We start from the raw sequence: 16,530 nt of genomic DNA on the forward strand, positions 1-16,530 counted from the left end.
CGATGTTCTTGTCGCTCCTTCTTTGGTCCACAATCTTCTCTCTATTCGCCGTTTTACCGCTGATAATTCTTGTTCTGTCGAGTTTGACTCTTCTGGTCTTACTGTGAAGGACTCGGTAACTCGGCGCCCCCTCCTCAGATGTGACAGCACCGGCCCCTTCTACACCCTTTGGCTCCCGCATGCCACCTCTTCTTCGTCTTCGTCGCCTGACACAACTGCTGTTTTTGCCACCTGCCACATCTTCTACTACCTGGCATCGTCGCCTTGGTCACCCTGGACGTGATGCCTTGATGCAGCTTACTCGTAGTGCCACCATCCCATGTACTAGATCACCTGATGAGCATCTTTGTCATGCGTGCCAATTAGGCCGCCATGTTCGTTTTTCTTTTTCTTCTTCCTCGCATGCTACTCATGCATTTGATCTTGTACACTGCGATTTGTGGACTTCACCTATTACCAGTATGTCGGGCTACAAATACTATCTTGTGGTGCTTGATGAGTTTTCTCATTATGTGTGGACTTTTCCGTTGCGTGCCAAGTCTGAGACTTTCCCCACCCTCCGCCACTTCTTCGCCTGGGTGTCCACTCAGTTCGGCCTCACCATTAAGGTCGTTCAATGTGACAACGGTCGGGAGTTCGATAACTCCACCTCCCGTGACTTCTTTCTCTCCCACGGGATATAGTTACGGATGTCTTGCCCGTATACCTCCTCCCAGAACGGCAAGGCTGAGCGCATGATCCGCACGACCAACGACACCATCCGCACTCTTCTTCTCTAGGCACACCTACCGGCACGCTTCTGGGCCGAGGGCCTCCACACCTCTACCTACCTCCTCAATCGTCTCCCTTCCACTGCGTGCCCGGCCCCCACTCCTCACCAGGCACTCTTCGGTACCCCTCCGCGCTATGACCATGTTAGTACTGCTACTGGTATGGCAATTTAATCTTTGTGCTGATTTGCGTGGAGTTGTAAATGGGCTGTTAAGCCAGGATTTGGGGTGTCAATGTGGCTAATTAGCCTTGTAATAGTGGGCCGGCCTTATTAGCTTGACTATAAAAGCTGTAATCTGGTGTGGATCTGGGGCCTTAAGTATGAATTGCAGGATGTGGTGCAGGTTCAAACACCTTCTACGGTGGACCGTGCTATTCATTTGGCTCAGCTTCAACAGGAGGTGTTGGAGCGCAATAAATTTCGGGGACAACGGTCAGGGTTGTCTATGCATGTGAAACAACCTGTGGCTGGCCAGAAAACAGATGACCAAGGACTCGGGGCAGATCTCACAAGAGCACGACAACTTAGGGATTTCAGGAGACTTAATGGGTTATGTTATGCTTGTGGGGAAAAGTTTGAGCCTGGTCATATTGCCAAATGTGCAAAGCGTGGAGCACTGCAGTTAAATGTAGTGGCTACTGAGGATATGTCTGAGATACTGACTGATGATACATTACAGCAGTTGGCACAAGAAGATGAAGTTAAGGAGTTGTGTTGTCGTTTATCTGTGCAGGCTCTAGCTGGTACAGGCAGTATTAACAGTATGAGGATTCGAGCGGTAGTGCAGAAACAGTTGATGTTGATGTTGGTGGACTCAGGCAGTTCGACCAGTTTTGTGAGTAGTCATGTGGTGCATCAGTTGGGATTGACTGTGCAAGTTTGTCCAGCTGTGACAGTCAAAGTGGCAAATGGAGAGACTATGGTCAGTAATACTATGGTGAAAGGATTGGAATGGTGGGCTGGTGCACAATTGTTTCATACGGATATGAGGGTTTTAACTTTGAGTGCTTTTGATGCTATTTTGGGGTATGATTGGTTGAGATACCATAGCCCTATGGAATGTGACTGGGAACAAAAGTTTTTGAAGTTTACAATAGGGGGCAAAGAGGTAGTGTTGCAGGGTGATGAGGAGGCTGGGGATGCGAAGGTGAAGCCTGTGACAGGTTCCCAGTTGCACAAATGGGTGAAGGGGCATGATATTTGGGCTTTAGTGGTGTTGGAAGAAGTGTCTGAATATCAGGGAGTACAGCAGCAGGGGGATCTTCAGCAGTTACTTCAGGAGTTTGGAGATGTGTTTGAAGTGCCTTCTCAGTTACCTCCTGCTAGGGTGTATGATCATCATATTCCTTTGGTTCCTGGAGCAGTACCAGTGAATTCCAGACCTTATAGGTATTCTCCTCTTCACAAGGATGAAATTGAGAAGCAAGTGGCTGCTTTGTTGAAGGCTGGTCTTATTGTTCCTAGTGTAAGCCCGTTTGCTTCTCCGGTATTGTTGGTTAAGAAGAAAGATAGCACTTGGAGGTTTTGTGTGGACTACAGGAAATTAAATTCTTTGACCATTAAGAACAGATTTCCTATGCCTCTTGTTGAAGAGATTCTGGATGAACTGGCTGGTACTAAATATTTTTCTAGTCTGGATCTTACTGCTGGGTATCACCAGATTAGAATGGGGGAAGGTGATGAGCATAAAACAGCCTTTAAAACCCATCAGGGTCATTACCAGTTCAGGGTCATGCCTTTTGGGTTAACCAATGCTCCTGCAACCTTTCAATGTGCGATGAATTCTGTTTTGGCTCCTTTTCTTCGGAAATTTGTCATGGTTTTCATTGATGACATTTTGGTTTATAGTGATACATGGGAGACACACTTGGCTCATATTAAGATGGTGCTGCAGACTTTGAGAGAGCACCAGTTTTATCTGAAGAGGAGCAAATGTGTGTTTGGGAGGAATGAGCTCATTTATTTGGGACATATTATTTCTCACACAGGGGTGGCCACTGATCCTGCTAAGACAGCAGCCATGGAGAAATGGCCTGTTCCTCAGTCAGTAACTGAGTTGAGGGGGTTTTTGGGTCTCACTGGGTACTATAGGAGATTTGTGAGACATTATGGGATTATTGCAAAACCCCTTACTAATCTGTTGAAGCATAAGGCTTTTCAGTGGAGTCCTGAGGCTGATCAGGCTTTTCAAGCGTTGAAGAAGGCTATGCTTACTACTCCTGTGTTGGCCCTACCCAGGTTTGATGAGTTATTTGTTGTGGAGACTGATGCTTGTGATGATGGGATAGGTGCTGTTTTGATGCAATGTGATAGACCAGTGGCATATCTAAGTAAAGCATTGGGTGCTAAGAATAAGATGCTCTCCATTTATGAAAAAGAGTTTTTGGCTCTAATCATTGCAGTGGACAGGTGGAGGCAATATTTGCAGAGGGCTGAATTTGTGATTAAGACTGATCATCAGGCTTTGAGTTTTCTGGATGATCAGATTTTGCAATCTGATATGCAGAGGAAGGCTATGGCTAAGTTGATGGGGCTTCATTTCAGAATTGTTTACAAAAAAGGCAAGGACAATGTGCCTGCCGATGCTCTATCCAGGATTGGTCATGTGATGCAGATTCACACGGTGACTGAGGTGAAACCAGCTTGGGTGCAAGAACTCCTGAATGCTTATGTGACAGATAAAGAGGCTCAAGATCTATTGGCTCAATTGGCCCTGGCCAGTCCTAATGAGCAAGGTTTTTCTTTACATCAAGGTATTATTAGAAAAGGGGATCAAATCTGGATAGCTAACAATTCTGCCCTTCAAACTAAGTTGATTTCAGCCCTGCATGATAGTGTGGTGGGAGGACATTCTGGTGGTGAGGCCACTTACCAAAGGATCAAGAGGTTGTTCTGGTGGAAAGGGCTCAAGTCAGCCGTGTTTCAGTTTGTGCAGCAATGTGAGGTGTGTCAGCATGCTAAGCATGAAAGGGTGCATTATCCGGGTCTCCTACAACCTTTACCAGTGCCTCAAGGGGCTTGGCAGGATCTTACATTGGATTTCATTGAAGGTCTCCCTAGATCTGAGGGATATGATACAATTTTGGTCGTGGTGGATAGATATTCCAAATATGCTCATTTTTTCCCCCTCAAGCATCCTTTCACTGCTGTTGGAGTGGCACAGGTGTTTCTTGACAATGTTATCAAGTTGCATGGGACACCAAAGTCTTTGGTTTCCGATAGAGACAAAGTGTTCACTAGTTTATTTTGGAAATCTTTGTTTCAGGCTTTGGGGATCAAATTGGCTCTTACTACTGCATATCACCCTCAAACTGATGGGCAATCAGAGCGAGTGAATCAGTGTTTGGAAATGTATCTTCGCTGTTCTATTCATGAGGCACCTAATACTTGGAAGAAATGGTTGGCCCTTGCTGAGTTTTGGTACAATACTTCATATCACACAGCTTTGGGGTGTTCTCCATTCAAGGCCTTGTATGGTTATGACCCTGTGTTTGCTGCTGCTCCTATGCTTTCTGGGGTTGCTCCTAGTTCTGTGACTGAGGTGTTGGCGGACAGACAGTTACATGCTACCATGCTGAAGGAGAAGTTGGCAGCTGCTCAAAATAGGATGAAACTCCAGGCTGATAAGCATAGATCTGACAGAGAGTTTCAGATTGGAGATAGCGTTTTGGTAAAGCTTCAGCCTTATGTGCAGAAGTCGGTGGTTAGTCGACCCTGTCCTAAATTGGCTTATAAGTTCTATGGTCCTTTTAAGGTGTTACAGAAGATTGGGGTGGTTGCTTATAAGCTGGATTTACCAGTTACATCTTTGATTCATCCAGTATTCCATGTATCTCAGCTGAAGGCTTTTACTCCCAATTATTCTCCGGTGTTTTCTGATTTACCACAACTTGTTGATCTGTCTGTTAAAGAGGTTAAGCCATTGGCTGTGGTGGAAAGGAGGATGGTGAACAAGGGTAATCATCCTGTGGTGCAAGTAAGGGTGACTTGGTCCAATATGCCAGCTGAGGTTACCACTTGGGAGGACTATGAAGTGTTGAAGAACCGGTTTCCTACAGCTCTTGATTGGGGACAATCAAGCTCTTCTGGGGGGGGCAAGTGTTAGTACTGCTACTGGTATGGCAATTTAATCTTTGTGCTGATTTGCGTGGAGTTGTAAATGGGCTGTTAAGCCAGGATTTGGGGTGTCAATGTGGCTAATTAGCCTTGTAATAGTGGGCCGGCCTTATTAGCTTGACTATAAAAGCTGTAATCTGGTGTGGATCTGGGGATAAGAAAGAAATAGAAACAGAATCCCAACAAACTTATCTGAGTTTGAGCGCTTCTCTTCTGTTCCTCTCCTTTGCTGGATTTGGCGCGGCTCACGTCACCGAAGTTGCGCATCGGCGGCCACGGGCGGTGTCAGACCACCTCCGTGTCTTCGGGTGTGCTTGCTACCCAAACACCGCTGCCACTGCTCCTCACAAGCTAGCACCCTGTTCCACCCTCTGTGTGTTTCTCGGATACTCCCCGAATCACAAGGGCTACCGCTGCTTTGACCTCTCCTCTCGCCGGGTCCTCATCTCTCGCCATGTGGTGTTTGATGAGTCCGTTTTTTTCCTTACTCCACCACACCCACACCACCTTCCCCCGACCCCGACCTTGATCTTTCACTCCCTTTCCGACTGACACGGTGGTCGAGCCACCTATACTTCCTCTTGCTGCAGGTACTCGCTCGCCGCCTGTCGCTACTACTCCCAGCCCGGTGCCTTGCCCGGGTCCGGTGGTGTCGCCTACGGTGGTGTCGGCACCGGCCCCCGGTGACCACGTCGCCGGCCGTGGGACCGCCGCCGTTGGTCCCTCCGGCACGCTTTGCCCAGCCGATACGCGTCTACCAGCGCAGGCTGCCACTGCCAGGGTTCGCACCGCTGTCGCCCCCACCGTCGTCGTCCCCACCGGTGACCTCTTCTCCGGCGGCGCCGCTGGTGGCCCAGTCCCCACCAGGGACACCTACACCTCCGTCGCGGCCACCCGCGGCACGTGTCCAGACGCCGGTGTACCACCCACCGCTCCTTCACCGAGACCCGCCGCACGTCCACCCGATGGTGACGCGGCACGCGGCTAGTACCCTGCCGCCCCGGGTTCTGGCGGCCACGCCCGGGGACTCACAGGTCTCTCTGGTACCCTCCTCCGTCCGCACCGCCCTGCTGGACCCCCACTGGCATCGGGCGATGGAAGAGGAGTACACGGCGCTCGTCGCCAACCAGACGTGAGATCTGGTGCCCCGTCCGCCCGACGCCAACATTGTCACCGGCAAGTGGATCTGGACGCACAAGCAGCGGGCCGATGATACCCTAGAACGATACAAGGCTCGCTGGGTTATTCGGGGCTTCACTCAGTGCCCCGAAGTCGACTACGACGACACCTTCAGCCTGGTTGTGAAGCCGGCCATCGTCCGCATGGTGCTCTCGCTGGCCCTCGCTCGCTCTTGGCCAGTTCACCAACTCGATGTCAAGAACGCCTTCCTGCATGACGCCCTCACCGAGACCGCCTACTACTGTCAGCCGGCAGGGTTCGTGGACTCCTCTCGCCCTGACATGGTCTGTCGGCTCAATAGGTCTCTCTATGGCCTCAAGCAGCCCCCCTGGGCGTGGCACTCCAGATTGGCTACGTTCCTTGTGACACTGGGCTTCGTGGAGGCCAAGTCAGACACGTCTTTGTTCATCCACCATCATGGAGCAAAGACTGCCTACTTGCTTCTCTACGTGGATGACATTGTCCTCACCGCCTCCAGTCAGTCACTTCTCCGCCGCCTCGTCGACACGCTTCAGCAGGAGTTTCCGGTCAAGGATCTGGGCGTGCTTCACCATTTCCTGGGGGTCACTGCTGAGCCTCGCCCCTCAGGACTCCTACTTCACCAGCGGCAGTACACTATTGACATTCTGGAGCGGGTCAAGATGATTGACTGCAAGCCCTGCTCTACCCCAGTCGACACGCAGGCGAAGCTCTCTGAGGCCAAGGGTGACCTAGTCGAGGACCCCACTAGGTACAGGAGTCTTGCCGGTGCCCTTCAGTACCTCACCTTCACCAGGCCGGACATCTCCTACGCCGTGCAGCAGGTCTGCCTCCATATGCACGACCCCCGGGAGCCCCACCTCGCGGCTCTCAAGCGCCTCCTCCGCTACCTCCGAGGCACCGTCGACTACGAGCTGCTTCTTCACCGGTCTACCTCCTCCGAGCTGGTCGTCTACACCGACACTGACTGGGTCGGGTGCCCGGACACTCGACGCTCCACCTCCGGCTACGCCGTCTTCTTAGGCGGTAACCTGGTGTCCTAGTCGTCGAAGCGCCAGCCGGTCGTCTCCCGCTCGAACGCCGAGGCAGAATACCGTGTCGTGGCCAACGGCGTGGCGGAGGCTGCGTGGCTCCGGCAGCTCCTCGCCGAGCTCCACAGTCCCCTCTCCAGGAGCATGTTGGTCTACTGCGACAACGTCAGCGCCGTCTACCTCTCCACCAACCCGGTGCAGCACCAGCGGACCAAGCATGTGGAGATCGATCTACACTTCGTCCGAGATCGGATCGCCGTCGGTGATGTTCGGGTCCTCCACGTCTCGACCACCTCTCAGTTTGCCGACATCTTCACCAAGGGTCTTCTATCCTCGACCTTCGTCGAGTTTCGCTCCAGCCTCAACATCAGTAGTGGCTAGTTGAGTCTGTGGGGGGATCCTATGGTGTGATGTACTTCTTTTCGAGTCCAGTCTGTGAACTCCGCTGCGACGGAAGTTCAGACTGCGAGGGGTGTTAGAGTATATGGATTAGGCCCATGAGGCTAAGCCCATGTGGCCCATGTATAAACTCTATATAGCCACCCTCTAGGGTTGGCCCTGATAATCCAATGATTATTACCCTAACACTTGGATATAGTTGCCATTCAACCAGTGATCCTTCCAAAAAAGAGTGTTAGAGCCATCCCCAAGATGTGTCGCAACTACTACTCCCACAAGAGATCGCACTTCCGGACACATGAATGGGGAAAGAAGACCATGGTCTACTAGGATCAGTTTTTTGTAACCATGTCCATCGTGCTTACAAAACCCAGTAAGGTTCCGAAGGTCACTGACCCCAAGTCCACCTAGATCTTTGGGTTTAGTAACCTTCAGCAAGGCTAGAAGACAATGGCTAGCCTTGGCCTCCTTCCTCTCCAAAGGAATCCTTTTCGCAACTTGTCAATCGCCTTAATGGCCTAAGCTGGGAGATCTAATGCCAAAGATGCATAAATCAATTTTGTTGTCATCACAAACTGCACACAAGTTGCTCTACCTGCCCTTATCATCAACTCTGCCTTCCAACCTCGCAAAAGACTAGCCACCCCGGTCCACTATAGGTTGAAAATGTACCCTTGATAGCTTTCTCACCGACAGAGGTAGTCCAAGGTACTTACATGGAAATACCGAGATAGGGCAAGGGAGCAGATTCTGCACACAATTCAAATCATCATCGCCAGAACAAATAGGATAAACATTACTTTTTTGGACATTTGTCCTTAAGCCTAAAGCCTGACCACACAGTTTGATGATATCGAGGACCAAATTTATATCAGAAGCAATATGCTTTAGGAACATAACGACGTCATCAACATACAAAGAAATCCTGTGCTGGAGAGATCATGATGATAGGGGTTGCAGCAGCCCCTCCGACGAAGCTCTCTGAATTAGCAAACTCAGCACGTCCATGACAAGAATAAAGAGCATAGGGGAAAGGGGATCACCTTGCCTCAAGCCCCTCTAATGTCTAAGACCCTCACATGGCAGACCATTTATGAGAATCTTTGTTGAAGAGGTTGTCAACAACCCACTAATTATGTCACACCATTTCTGACCAAAACCCAATTTCCTCAAAACTTCAAGAAGGTAGGCCCAAGACACAGAGTCAAACACCTTAGAAATGTTTAATTTGAAGAGAATATGGGCCTCACGCTGCTGGTGCAGGAATTTGGTCATCTGTTGAACTAGCATGAAGTTGTCAAGTATGAATCGTTTTTTAATGAACGCAGACTGGTTGGGGGAGACCATAGATTATAACCGGCTTGCCAGCCTATTAGCTAACAAACAATCTTGGCAAAACTATGCAAAACATTGATAGGTCGAAAATCCTTCACATAGGATTATAGGAAGCATTCTCCACTTTTGGCAGCAGAGTAATATAGGCGTAATATAGGCTGAATTAAGTAAACCCATGTTCCTAAACTTCTGATCCAACTTGATAGGACATGAAGAATTTTTTTGATGAACAAAAGCCAAAAAGCTATAGTAATGAATCAAATAGAGCCTGTTATATTGAATGAAGTTATAAAACAATTAAAAACAGCTTCATATGTTCCTAAAGGAAATTGAATTTACCTGAGTTTCATATTCTGCGGAAATGAGAACCTTTTCTGCATAGGAGTAGCGCTCATACCGTTCAAGAATTTTGTCCATACTGTGAAAAGGTGGAAATGACAAGTTAAAACTGGAAGTGAATCACTGTAAGCATGAATAACTAAACAATATGCACAACATGACAACAATATATAATTATGGTAGAGAATGGTAGGATTATATTCATTGATGTAACATTTACCATAGCACCTTTATGTCCTACAAGACTTAAACCATAATATAATATTTATATATGATATATAAAATATATATATGCATAGACTAACTAAAGATTGTTCCTTTTTCTACATGTGAGTGTACTTGGTTCAACAGGTCAACTAATAATCAGAAGTAGGATACAACATTAATTTTGAACGCATTCACAACAACGTCAAGAACAACCGTTAAGAAGACAACGATACATAAAAAGTAAATTAAGTCAAATAAAGTTATGAACCTTTCTGACTGCATTATATTGTATCTAGCTCTTTCAATCAGTTCTGGTATGTGGAAGTTCCCCACATATATACTAGTCTGTGTAGATAAAACTGAAGCATGTTAAGCAATCTTGATGTAAAATAAAAAATTCTCCAAACAACAGAAATTGCTATGGTGAACATCCCTATATAATTTATTTTATGTTTTTGAATGAATATTTTGTATTAATGTTCCAAAACTATCGTTTGCTGTTTGTAGTGACTTAATTTCCATGGAACAGTGTATGAACTAAAATTAAATTATACGATTAGTTAGCAAATCTCAAAAGCTTATTAATATTGACATCATCATATACAAACTGAAGTTTCTCTCATCTCCTACGCAGTTAACATATTTGTATATCGACTGAATAGACTATATCTTCTTAAAACTTTGAAGGATATTACTATAAAATTATCTTATACAAACTTGTGATAGTTAGCAGGGAACACATTCATAAAAAAGATCAGGTAGGGATGTTTCCACCTTTACCATTGTTTGTTTTTGTTAAATTAAATCTATGAAGCTGATAAAGCCATACTACAAAGATATTTAAAGTTGTACCAATTACAGGAGAATTAAGTTGATGAGCCACACTACAAAGGTATGTGAAAGAGTTGTCGAGCATTGTCTGAGAGAAATAATGATGATCTCCATGAACCAATTTGGTTTCATATCCAGAAGATCAACTATATACATAAAGGATCGTGCATATGCCCTATATACATGTCCTTTCAGTAAACGAGTACCCAAATATACACCATCATGACTATGTCTACATACATTAATATGAAGTTACCAACATACAACAGATGACCTAGCGCCACTATGAGGATAACAATGACGACAAAAAGGCTATATCAGAAAGATAGAGTTATTTTCCTCGGGTTACAGTAAGAACATGGTTCCCATTTTATTGTCAAATCATGAAGCATACATGCACAAACCATTAAATTTTATACAAAAAGTAACAATGATTTGCTGAGCTTCAGGCCTTGAAAAGGCCACTTTAGATAAAAATATATACTAAAACTAAACGAAAAGCATTTGGGGTTTCCCAAGCAATAGCTAAGCTCCTGCAAGAAGTTGATAAAGAAAGCCACTATAGAACACCAGAATTAGTGCAAAAAAAACATCTGGGGTTGAAAGTTGGCTGCAAGATAAGTTTGGGCGAACTCGTACAAGTATAGGAGTATAGGACCATGTCAACAATAAGAAAAACTGCAACTGAAAATTCTGATCAACGTAATCCAGAACAAAGGGGTGCACTATCATACACGAACATTTATACGGTGAATGTTCTACCTTCAGTATAGGTACTCAATGGCAAACAGTAGAAATAAAATCGCACATGTGATATTGAGATGCATACATGTAATTAGCATTCATTATCTGTTATATTTTTCATTTGAAACTGCGAAGATTTGAAATTTTCAAGATATGTGCAAATGGGATCAAAATAGATAGGAAAACATAACTGAGGTTCTGGTAGAGAAGGTGCTACTATTCGTTGTCGAGCTAGAGGTGCTAGGATGAATGCATATTGGGTAAGCATCAGTTTCTCGGATACAGTTTCACCTAACTGAAAGATGATCCTCTTGCATTATGCATTTTTTTTTTAAGAACGGTTAAAAAGTTTTCATTGTCAGGGGGCTACAGCCCCTGCTAGCCTCGCCCTGTTCCGTCCGTGACTCTGAGAAAGAATTAGCATCGCAGCACAAGGCACCAAGCCGCCAAATACATACTTCCTTTTCTGAAGATTATGTTCACAAAAAAATCAGTTAATAAAGATGAAAGAACGGTTAGGTCCAGGCGTCCAGCTAATTTCCATGCCAATCTTTGTGTCTTCAAAATGAAACATAGCAAACCCTTTTATGCGTAGCATAAATACACGGCCCTGAGCCCCTGAGTTGCTCCCACCATGCTGGCATGCTGCTGTTGGAGGCCGTCGGCATGGCCATGCAGCTAGCCGGGATGGCGGCGGGGCTCTTCCTCGTGTTTTTGTGGTGCAGGCGGTAGGGGGGCGACGGGTCGTGCTCTCGCGTCATCTGCGTGGGGCTCAGCGGGGTCGTCTGCTTGGGCGGCAGCAGCGACGGCCAATGCCCATGCTTAGGGCTTAGGCAAGGAGATAGCGGGAGAGCTCCTTCATCTTGCTTCTTCCTCCACATCCATGACGGCGGCAGCGGTGCCAGCCTGGGCCGCTGGATCCGGTGCCCTGGGGACCGTATCCGACACCCCAGGGGGCAACGGACGGCGCTTGCAATTGTGGCCAGGCCATAGTGGGGGCAGCGGCGCTGGCGCCGGCCAGGAGCATCCAGATAAGTGCTCTGGCGATCGGACACGACTAAAGATGGCAATGAGGGATTTTCGTCGGGTTTTAGCCTCTCATCTCTGTCCTCGCGGTAAAAAAATTTCTCCGCTGGAATCTACTGAACGCTTACGCTGGAATCATCCTCGTTTCTCGTAGAGATAAATTCCCGTCGAGATCTGATCTCCGCTTAAATTATAACTAGAACGTATTTCATATGTTATTAATATAAAATATTGTCACTTATACTCATTGTTAGATATAAGAAATCATTATATGTACATCAAAATAAACATATTTATACAATAAGTGATCTCTTCACAAGTTAATTATTTACTTTTATCATTAACTATTGCATGAAAACGTATCACATATAATTTTAACGGGTCCCCACGGGGAACAGTTACGAGGAATGTTTCCTCGTCTCCATTTACCCGTCGAAGATTTTTTTTCCCATTTACATTATGTGGGAGAAGAAACTTTCTGATTCTCTAATGGAAGAATTCTCCGTGGAGATTCGGAATCAGATCCCCCATTCCCATCTTTAGACCCAACGCCTACAGGGCAGGGATAGCGCCTGACAGGGCACGCGCTTGGCGGCGGCTAGAGGGCCGGCGGTGAGGGTATGTTTGGATTGAGGCTAAAGCTACCTGTGCTCATGATTGGCCAGCCAAATTTTGGCTGCTGCCACCAAGTTTTGGCATACAAAAATAGCTAAGAAGATGGGCTTGTCTTTTTGGCCCGCCAATAATCTGCTTGCATCCAAACATATACGCTGCCAACGATCAACGACCTTTCTTTGGTTTGGCTGCACAGGGAAGCAATCCAAACACGCCCTGAGTGCCAAACTGCCAATGCCGGCGATGACTTTGGCATGCGAAGGTGTTACGTGTGCGGCAGAATCAATTCCGTGCGATGTCTGGTCGGAATCGGAAGGGGTGGCAGCCTACACAGCTATGCGACTGATGCATGCAGTAGGTGTGTCGATGCCCCTCTCAAGAGGCTTGTTGTCACGATTGTATATCTATGATATAGACTCACGTAAGGCGGTGCCGTGAGATTAGAAGAGATTATAAGGGATTAAAGAGGGATTAGAGTGTTGAGGGATTAGAGTGTTGAGTTGTAATCACCTGATTAATGGGCCAGCTCACTTATGAGCACTATAAATCTAAGAGATTGTAAGGAGGCATGAAATGAATAAACCAAACAACAATCCACATACATGATTGTTGAGTTCCAGCTCCTAACGGACTAACCGACAGAAGGAGATCCTCATGCCCAGGCGAACCCTAGGGGCCAAGGGGATCTTACACTTGTGTGGACTGGTAGGACAAGAACAACGATGGTGATGGAAGAGAAGGGATTTGGCATTTTGGCCCAACGTTTGCACTAGGGCTACTTTGGGCGAAAACCTTAGTGATGGTCAGGAGCGGATCTATAGAGGAGGCGAAGTGGATCATGCCCCTCTCAATTTTGTAAAATCTTCTATACCTAATGTTCATTTAGAATTAAGTATAGAAAAAATAAAGTTTTAGGTGGAGAAAATCAGTAAATGAAGTTTTAGGTGGAGTAAACCAGCCTTGTCCTGCATCTTCTCGTCGGATAGGTCACTCCTTCCGACTTCCGTCATCCTCCATTCCTTCTTGGTCGAGTCCTCGCTCTATCTGTTTGGCCCTATTCTATCTGACATCGCTCGAGCCAGTCCACCACAACCGCCTCCTTCCCGATATGCGATGCAGCCCGACCCCAACCCCTTCCCAACACCCTCATCCTGCTCGTCGTCGTCGTCGCAACGCTAGCCTGCCCATCAAGCCCGATCTTGCTTGTTGCAACGATTCGACCCACGGCGAGCTTGGTGAACCAGCGAGCTATGCCTTTCTGCCGAAGAGTTCACTTGACACTGTCCCCTTCCCGATGCCCCTGCCCGAGGAGATCGACATTCGACAAGGTATAGATGGCTTGAATTCGGACAACAAGAATTTAGCAACATGTTTGCTTCTTTTGTTTATATAGTTTTCTTCTTTGAACTTGTATCTATTGATATAAAACTTAAATTCTATAAAACACCTGTAGGGTCTTGCTTGATTTTATCACGTGATTTTCTTGACCCCTGTGAATTGTCGTTCTGCATCTGCCACTTTGGATGGTGATGTCTGTGCACACTACCTTCATTGTTGAGTGTTGACGGCACTTCGGTTTATGGTAGCACACCTATTAAATTTTAGTTCTGAATCTAGATAAGTTATTTATTGTATAAATTTTAACTAGGTAGAAATTAAAGAACATAGTTAGAAGTAGTTTTTAATTTATCCAATTTAATTTTTTCTAGGCAGGTCCCCTTTAGTTAATAAATAAAGAAAGTAGGAATCCGCGTGCGTGTGCCTATCTGTTCATTCAAGAAAATCATGGCAACCTAACAGTGATATGTAGCACATAACAATATCAAATGAACAAAGTCTACGTACAAACTTAAGTGCAGCATGGGCTTTCGATATGAGCGTGTCCTACCAGGGTTCAGACTCAGCATCGTCAGTCATCAGCAAAGAGTAAAGACAAGCTAGCATAGTTGCTTGTGGCAGTTGACGATTCCATGTATCTCCATACCATGGGGAGCGCCCACAAGTAGCGCCAATCAGAAAAGGGGCACAGAAAGAAGAAAAAATGTAAGAACGAAGAAATAGTCACACAAATTAAGTAGCACTTCGGCGAAGAAACGAGGCAGCAGCAACCTAAATAATACTGATGCTGCCAGGCCTGGATGAGAAAAATCCAAATTACAGAAACTATACTCCTCTCCATATAATCCCCACTTCCCCAGTCGCAGATTAAGGGTGCTGAGTACAAGATGAGATGTGCAGAATAAGGGCGAGATGAGATGTATAGTATTGGTGTTCTGCGGAGAAGTCAAGTTAGTCAAGCAATTAGCACATGCAGCATGGCAGCAAAAATTTCCCCCAAACAGAGCAGTACCAACGCCATACCAGCGAAAGCGGAGCATAAAATTACCCCGTATATATATAGCGCGCGCACGAACGGGACACGCTACACGCCTCTTCGATTCATCTACACATAACCAGAGCTGTACGTCTGTCTACCCAATAACCATAATTCCAAAAATTCTCAACAAATTCGAACAGAGATAATTACGCATCACCTCAATTCATAGTTTCAAACAGCTTGGAAATGGGGCAGCACGCAGCGGGCAGTGTCGAAACGTAAGCAACGGAGGGGGCCGAGAGCGTACCATGAATCGGTAGAGTACTCGTAGAGCTTGCCCTTGGTGGAGAAGATGATGAGCGCGACCTCGGCGTCGCAGAGCACGGAGATCTCGTGCGCCTTCTTGAGTAGCCCCGAGCGGCGCTTGGAGAATGTCACCTGGCGGTTGATCTTGTTCTCGATCCGCTTCAGCTGCACCTTCCCGCGCCCCATCGCCGCCGCCTTCTCCCTCTCCTGATCTCAACCTAAATCCTAGCTCAGGCACGTCGCTTCAGCCGCCGCCGCCGACAGCAGCTATAAAACTAGCTAGCTTCCTTCCTTGTTGCTTGCGAGAGGCTTGCTTGACACAGGATAGGTAAGCCTACGGCTGGCTAATTGTAGATAGTATGCGGTGGCGGTGGCGCCGGCGAGTGCATGACGTCGCAGCTAGCTGCGGCGGTGGAGAGATAGGGGGAGGGAGGTGAGGGGACAGGCCGGGAGGAGGGAGACGCTGGGAGGAGGCGGATTTAAAGCGGTGATGAGCGCTGCCGCGACGGATCGGAGGGGGAGGGGGTATAGCGAAACCGGGATGGTTTCCCCGCCGCCGCTGTCGAACTGGCATTGGCCGATGCGGCGTGCCCGGGCCCACCTGGCCCCACGGCATCTCTCATCGCAAGGGCCCGCTGCCAGGGTCTTTCCTCGTACGGTCGAAACCGGCTTCTCTCACACACCTTGCCTGGCATGAAGTAATGACGACAAGATGCTGGCAGGCAGCAGCTATTATCTGTTTTTGTTTCTATCTACTCCACTCGACTACTGGTAGCTATAATGAATATCGCTATAACATTTATTTTCGACCAAAGTATTAGCAGTAGTATCTTCGAATAAATTTATTACACAAAAAAACCAACGCTCCATCTATTAATTCTATTTATATATTAAAACTATTAGTGTTATTTTTATATGTTTTATTAAAAATAAAAACGTTTGACTCTAACATATGAGAACAAGACTTGTTTTAGGGGGTGTTTAGTCTCTATGGGTGTTTGGGTTCTATTTTAGTTATCGTATTTATTAGTTTAGGGTCTAAAATAAAATAAAATGGATGGATTAAAAAATAGTTAGAAACCAAACAATCCTTAAGCTTTGTTTGGATACTCTAGTATTGACCATAATCCATATGTGTTGAGGTGGATTATATGTAAATTAGTTTAAGTTATACTGCAAACCACCTTAATACATATGGATTAGGATCAATACTAGATTACTCAAAGTAGGCATTAGGATGGTAGTGGAGTAGTATACTTTCTTAGTTCTTTTTTATTTGTCGCGCGCGTTAAAAACTGAACTAGTGGACGATAAATATTCGAGAATGGAGGTAT

The 16,530-nt window shown here is 46.6% G+C and overlaps 1 protein-coding gene across 6 annotated transcripts in view; it reads right to left on the reverse strand.

The window, feature by feature from the left end:
• Positions 1-15,784, reverse strand: part of LOC542041 (m4 protein) — a 29,946-nt gene extending 14,162 nt beyond the window's left edge. For 2 of the 6 annotated variants that reach the window (XM_020540359.1, XM_020540357.1), the window contains exons 1-3: positions 15,198-15,686; positions 14,462-14,549; positions 9,151-9,229 (exon numbers count right to left, since the gene is read on the reverse strand). In XM_020540359.1, coding sequence (XP_020395948.1) covers positions 9,151-9,229; positions 14,462-14,517 — 135 coding nt within the window. In that variant the 5' untranslated portion in view covers positions 14,518-14,549; positions 15,198-15,686. Of the gene's footprint in view, positions 1-9,150; positions 9,230-9,625; positions 9,703-14,461; positions 14,550-15,197 lie in introns of all 6 variants that reach the window. The other 4 variants (XM_035960963.1, XM_008650168.2, XM_008650160.3 and 1 more) reach the window with 3 other exon arrangements.
• Positions 15,785-16,530: the final 746 nt, after the last annotated feature.

The sequence above is a fragment of the Zea mays genome, chromosome 1 (assembly GCF_902167145.1).
Source record: "Zea mays cultivar B73 chromosome 1, Zm-B73-REFERENCE-NAM-5.0, whole genome shotgun sequence".
Lineage (NCBI taxonomy): Eukaryota > Viridiplantae > Streptophyta > Magnoliopsida > Poales > Poaceae > Zea > Zea mays.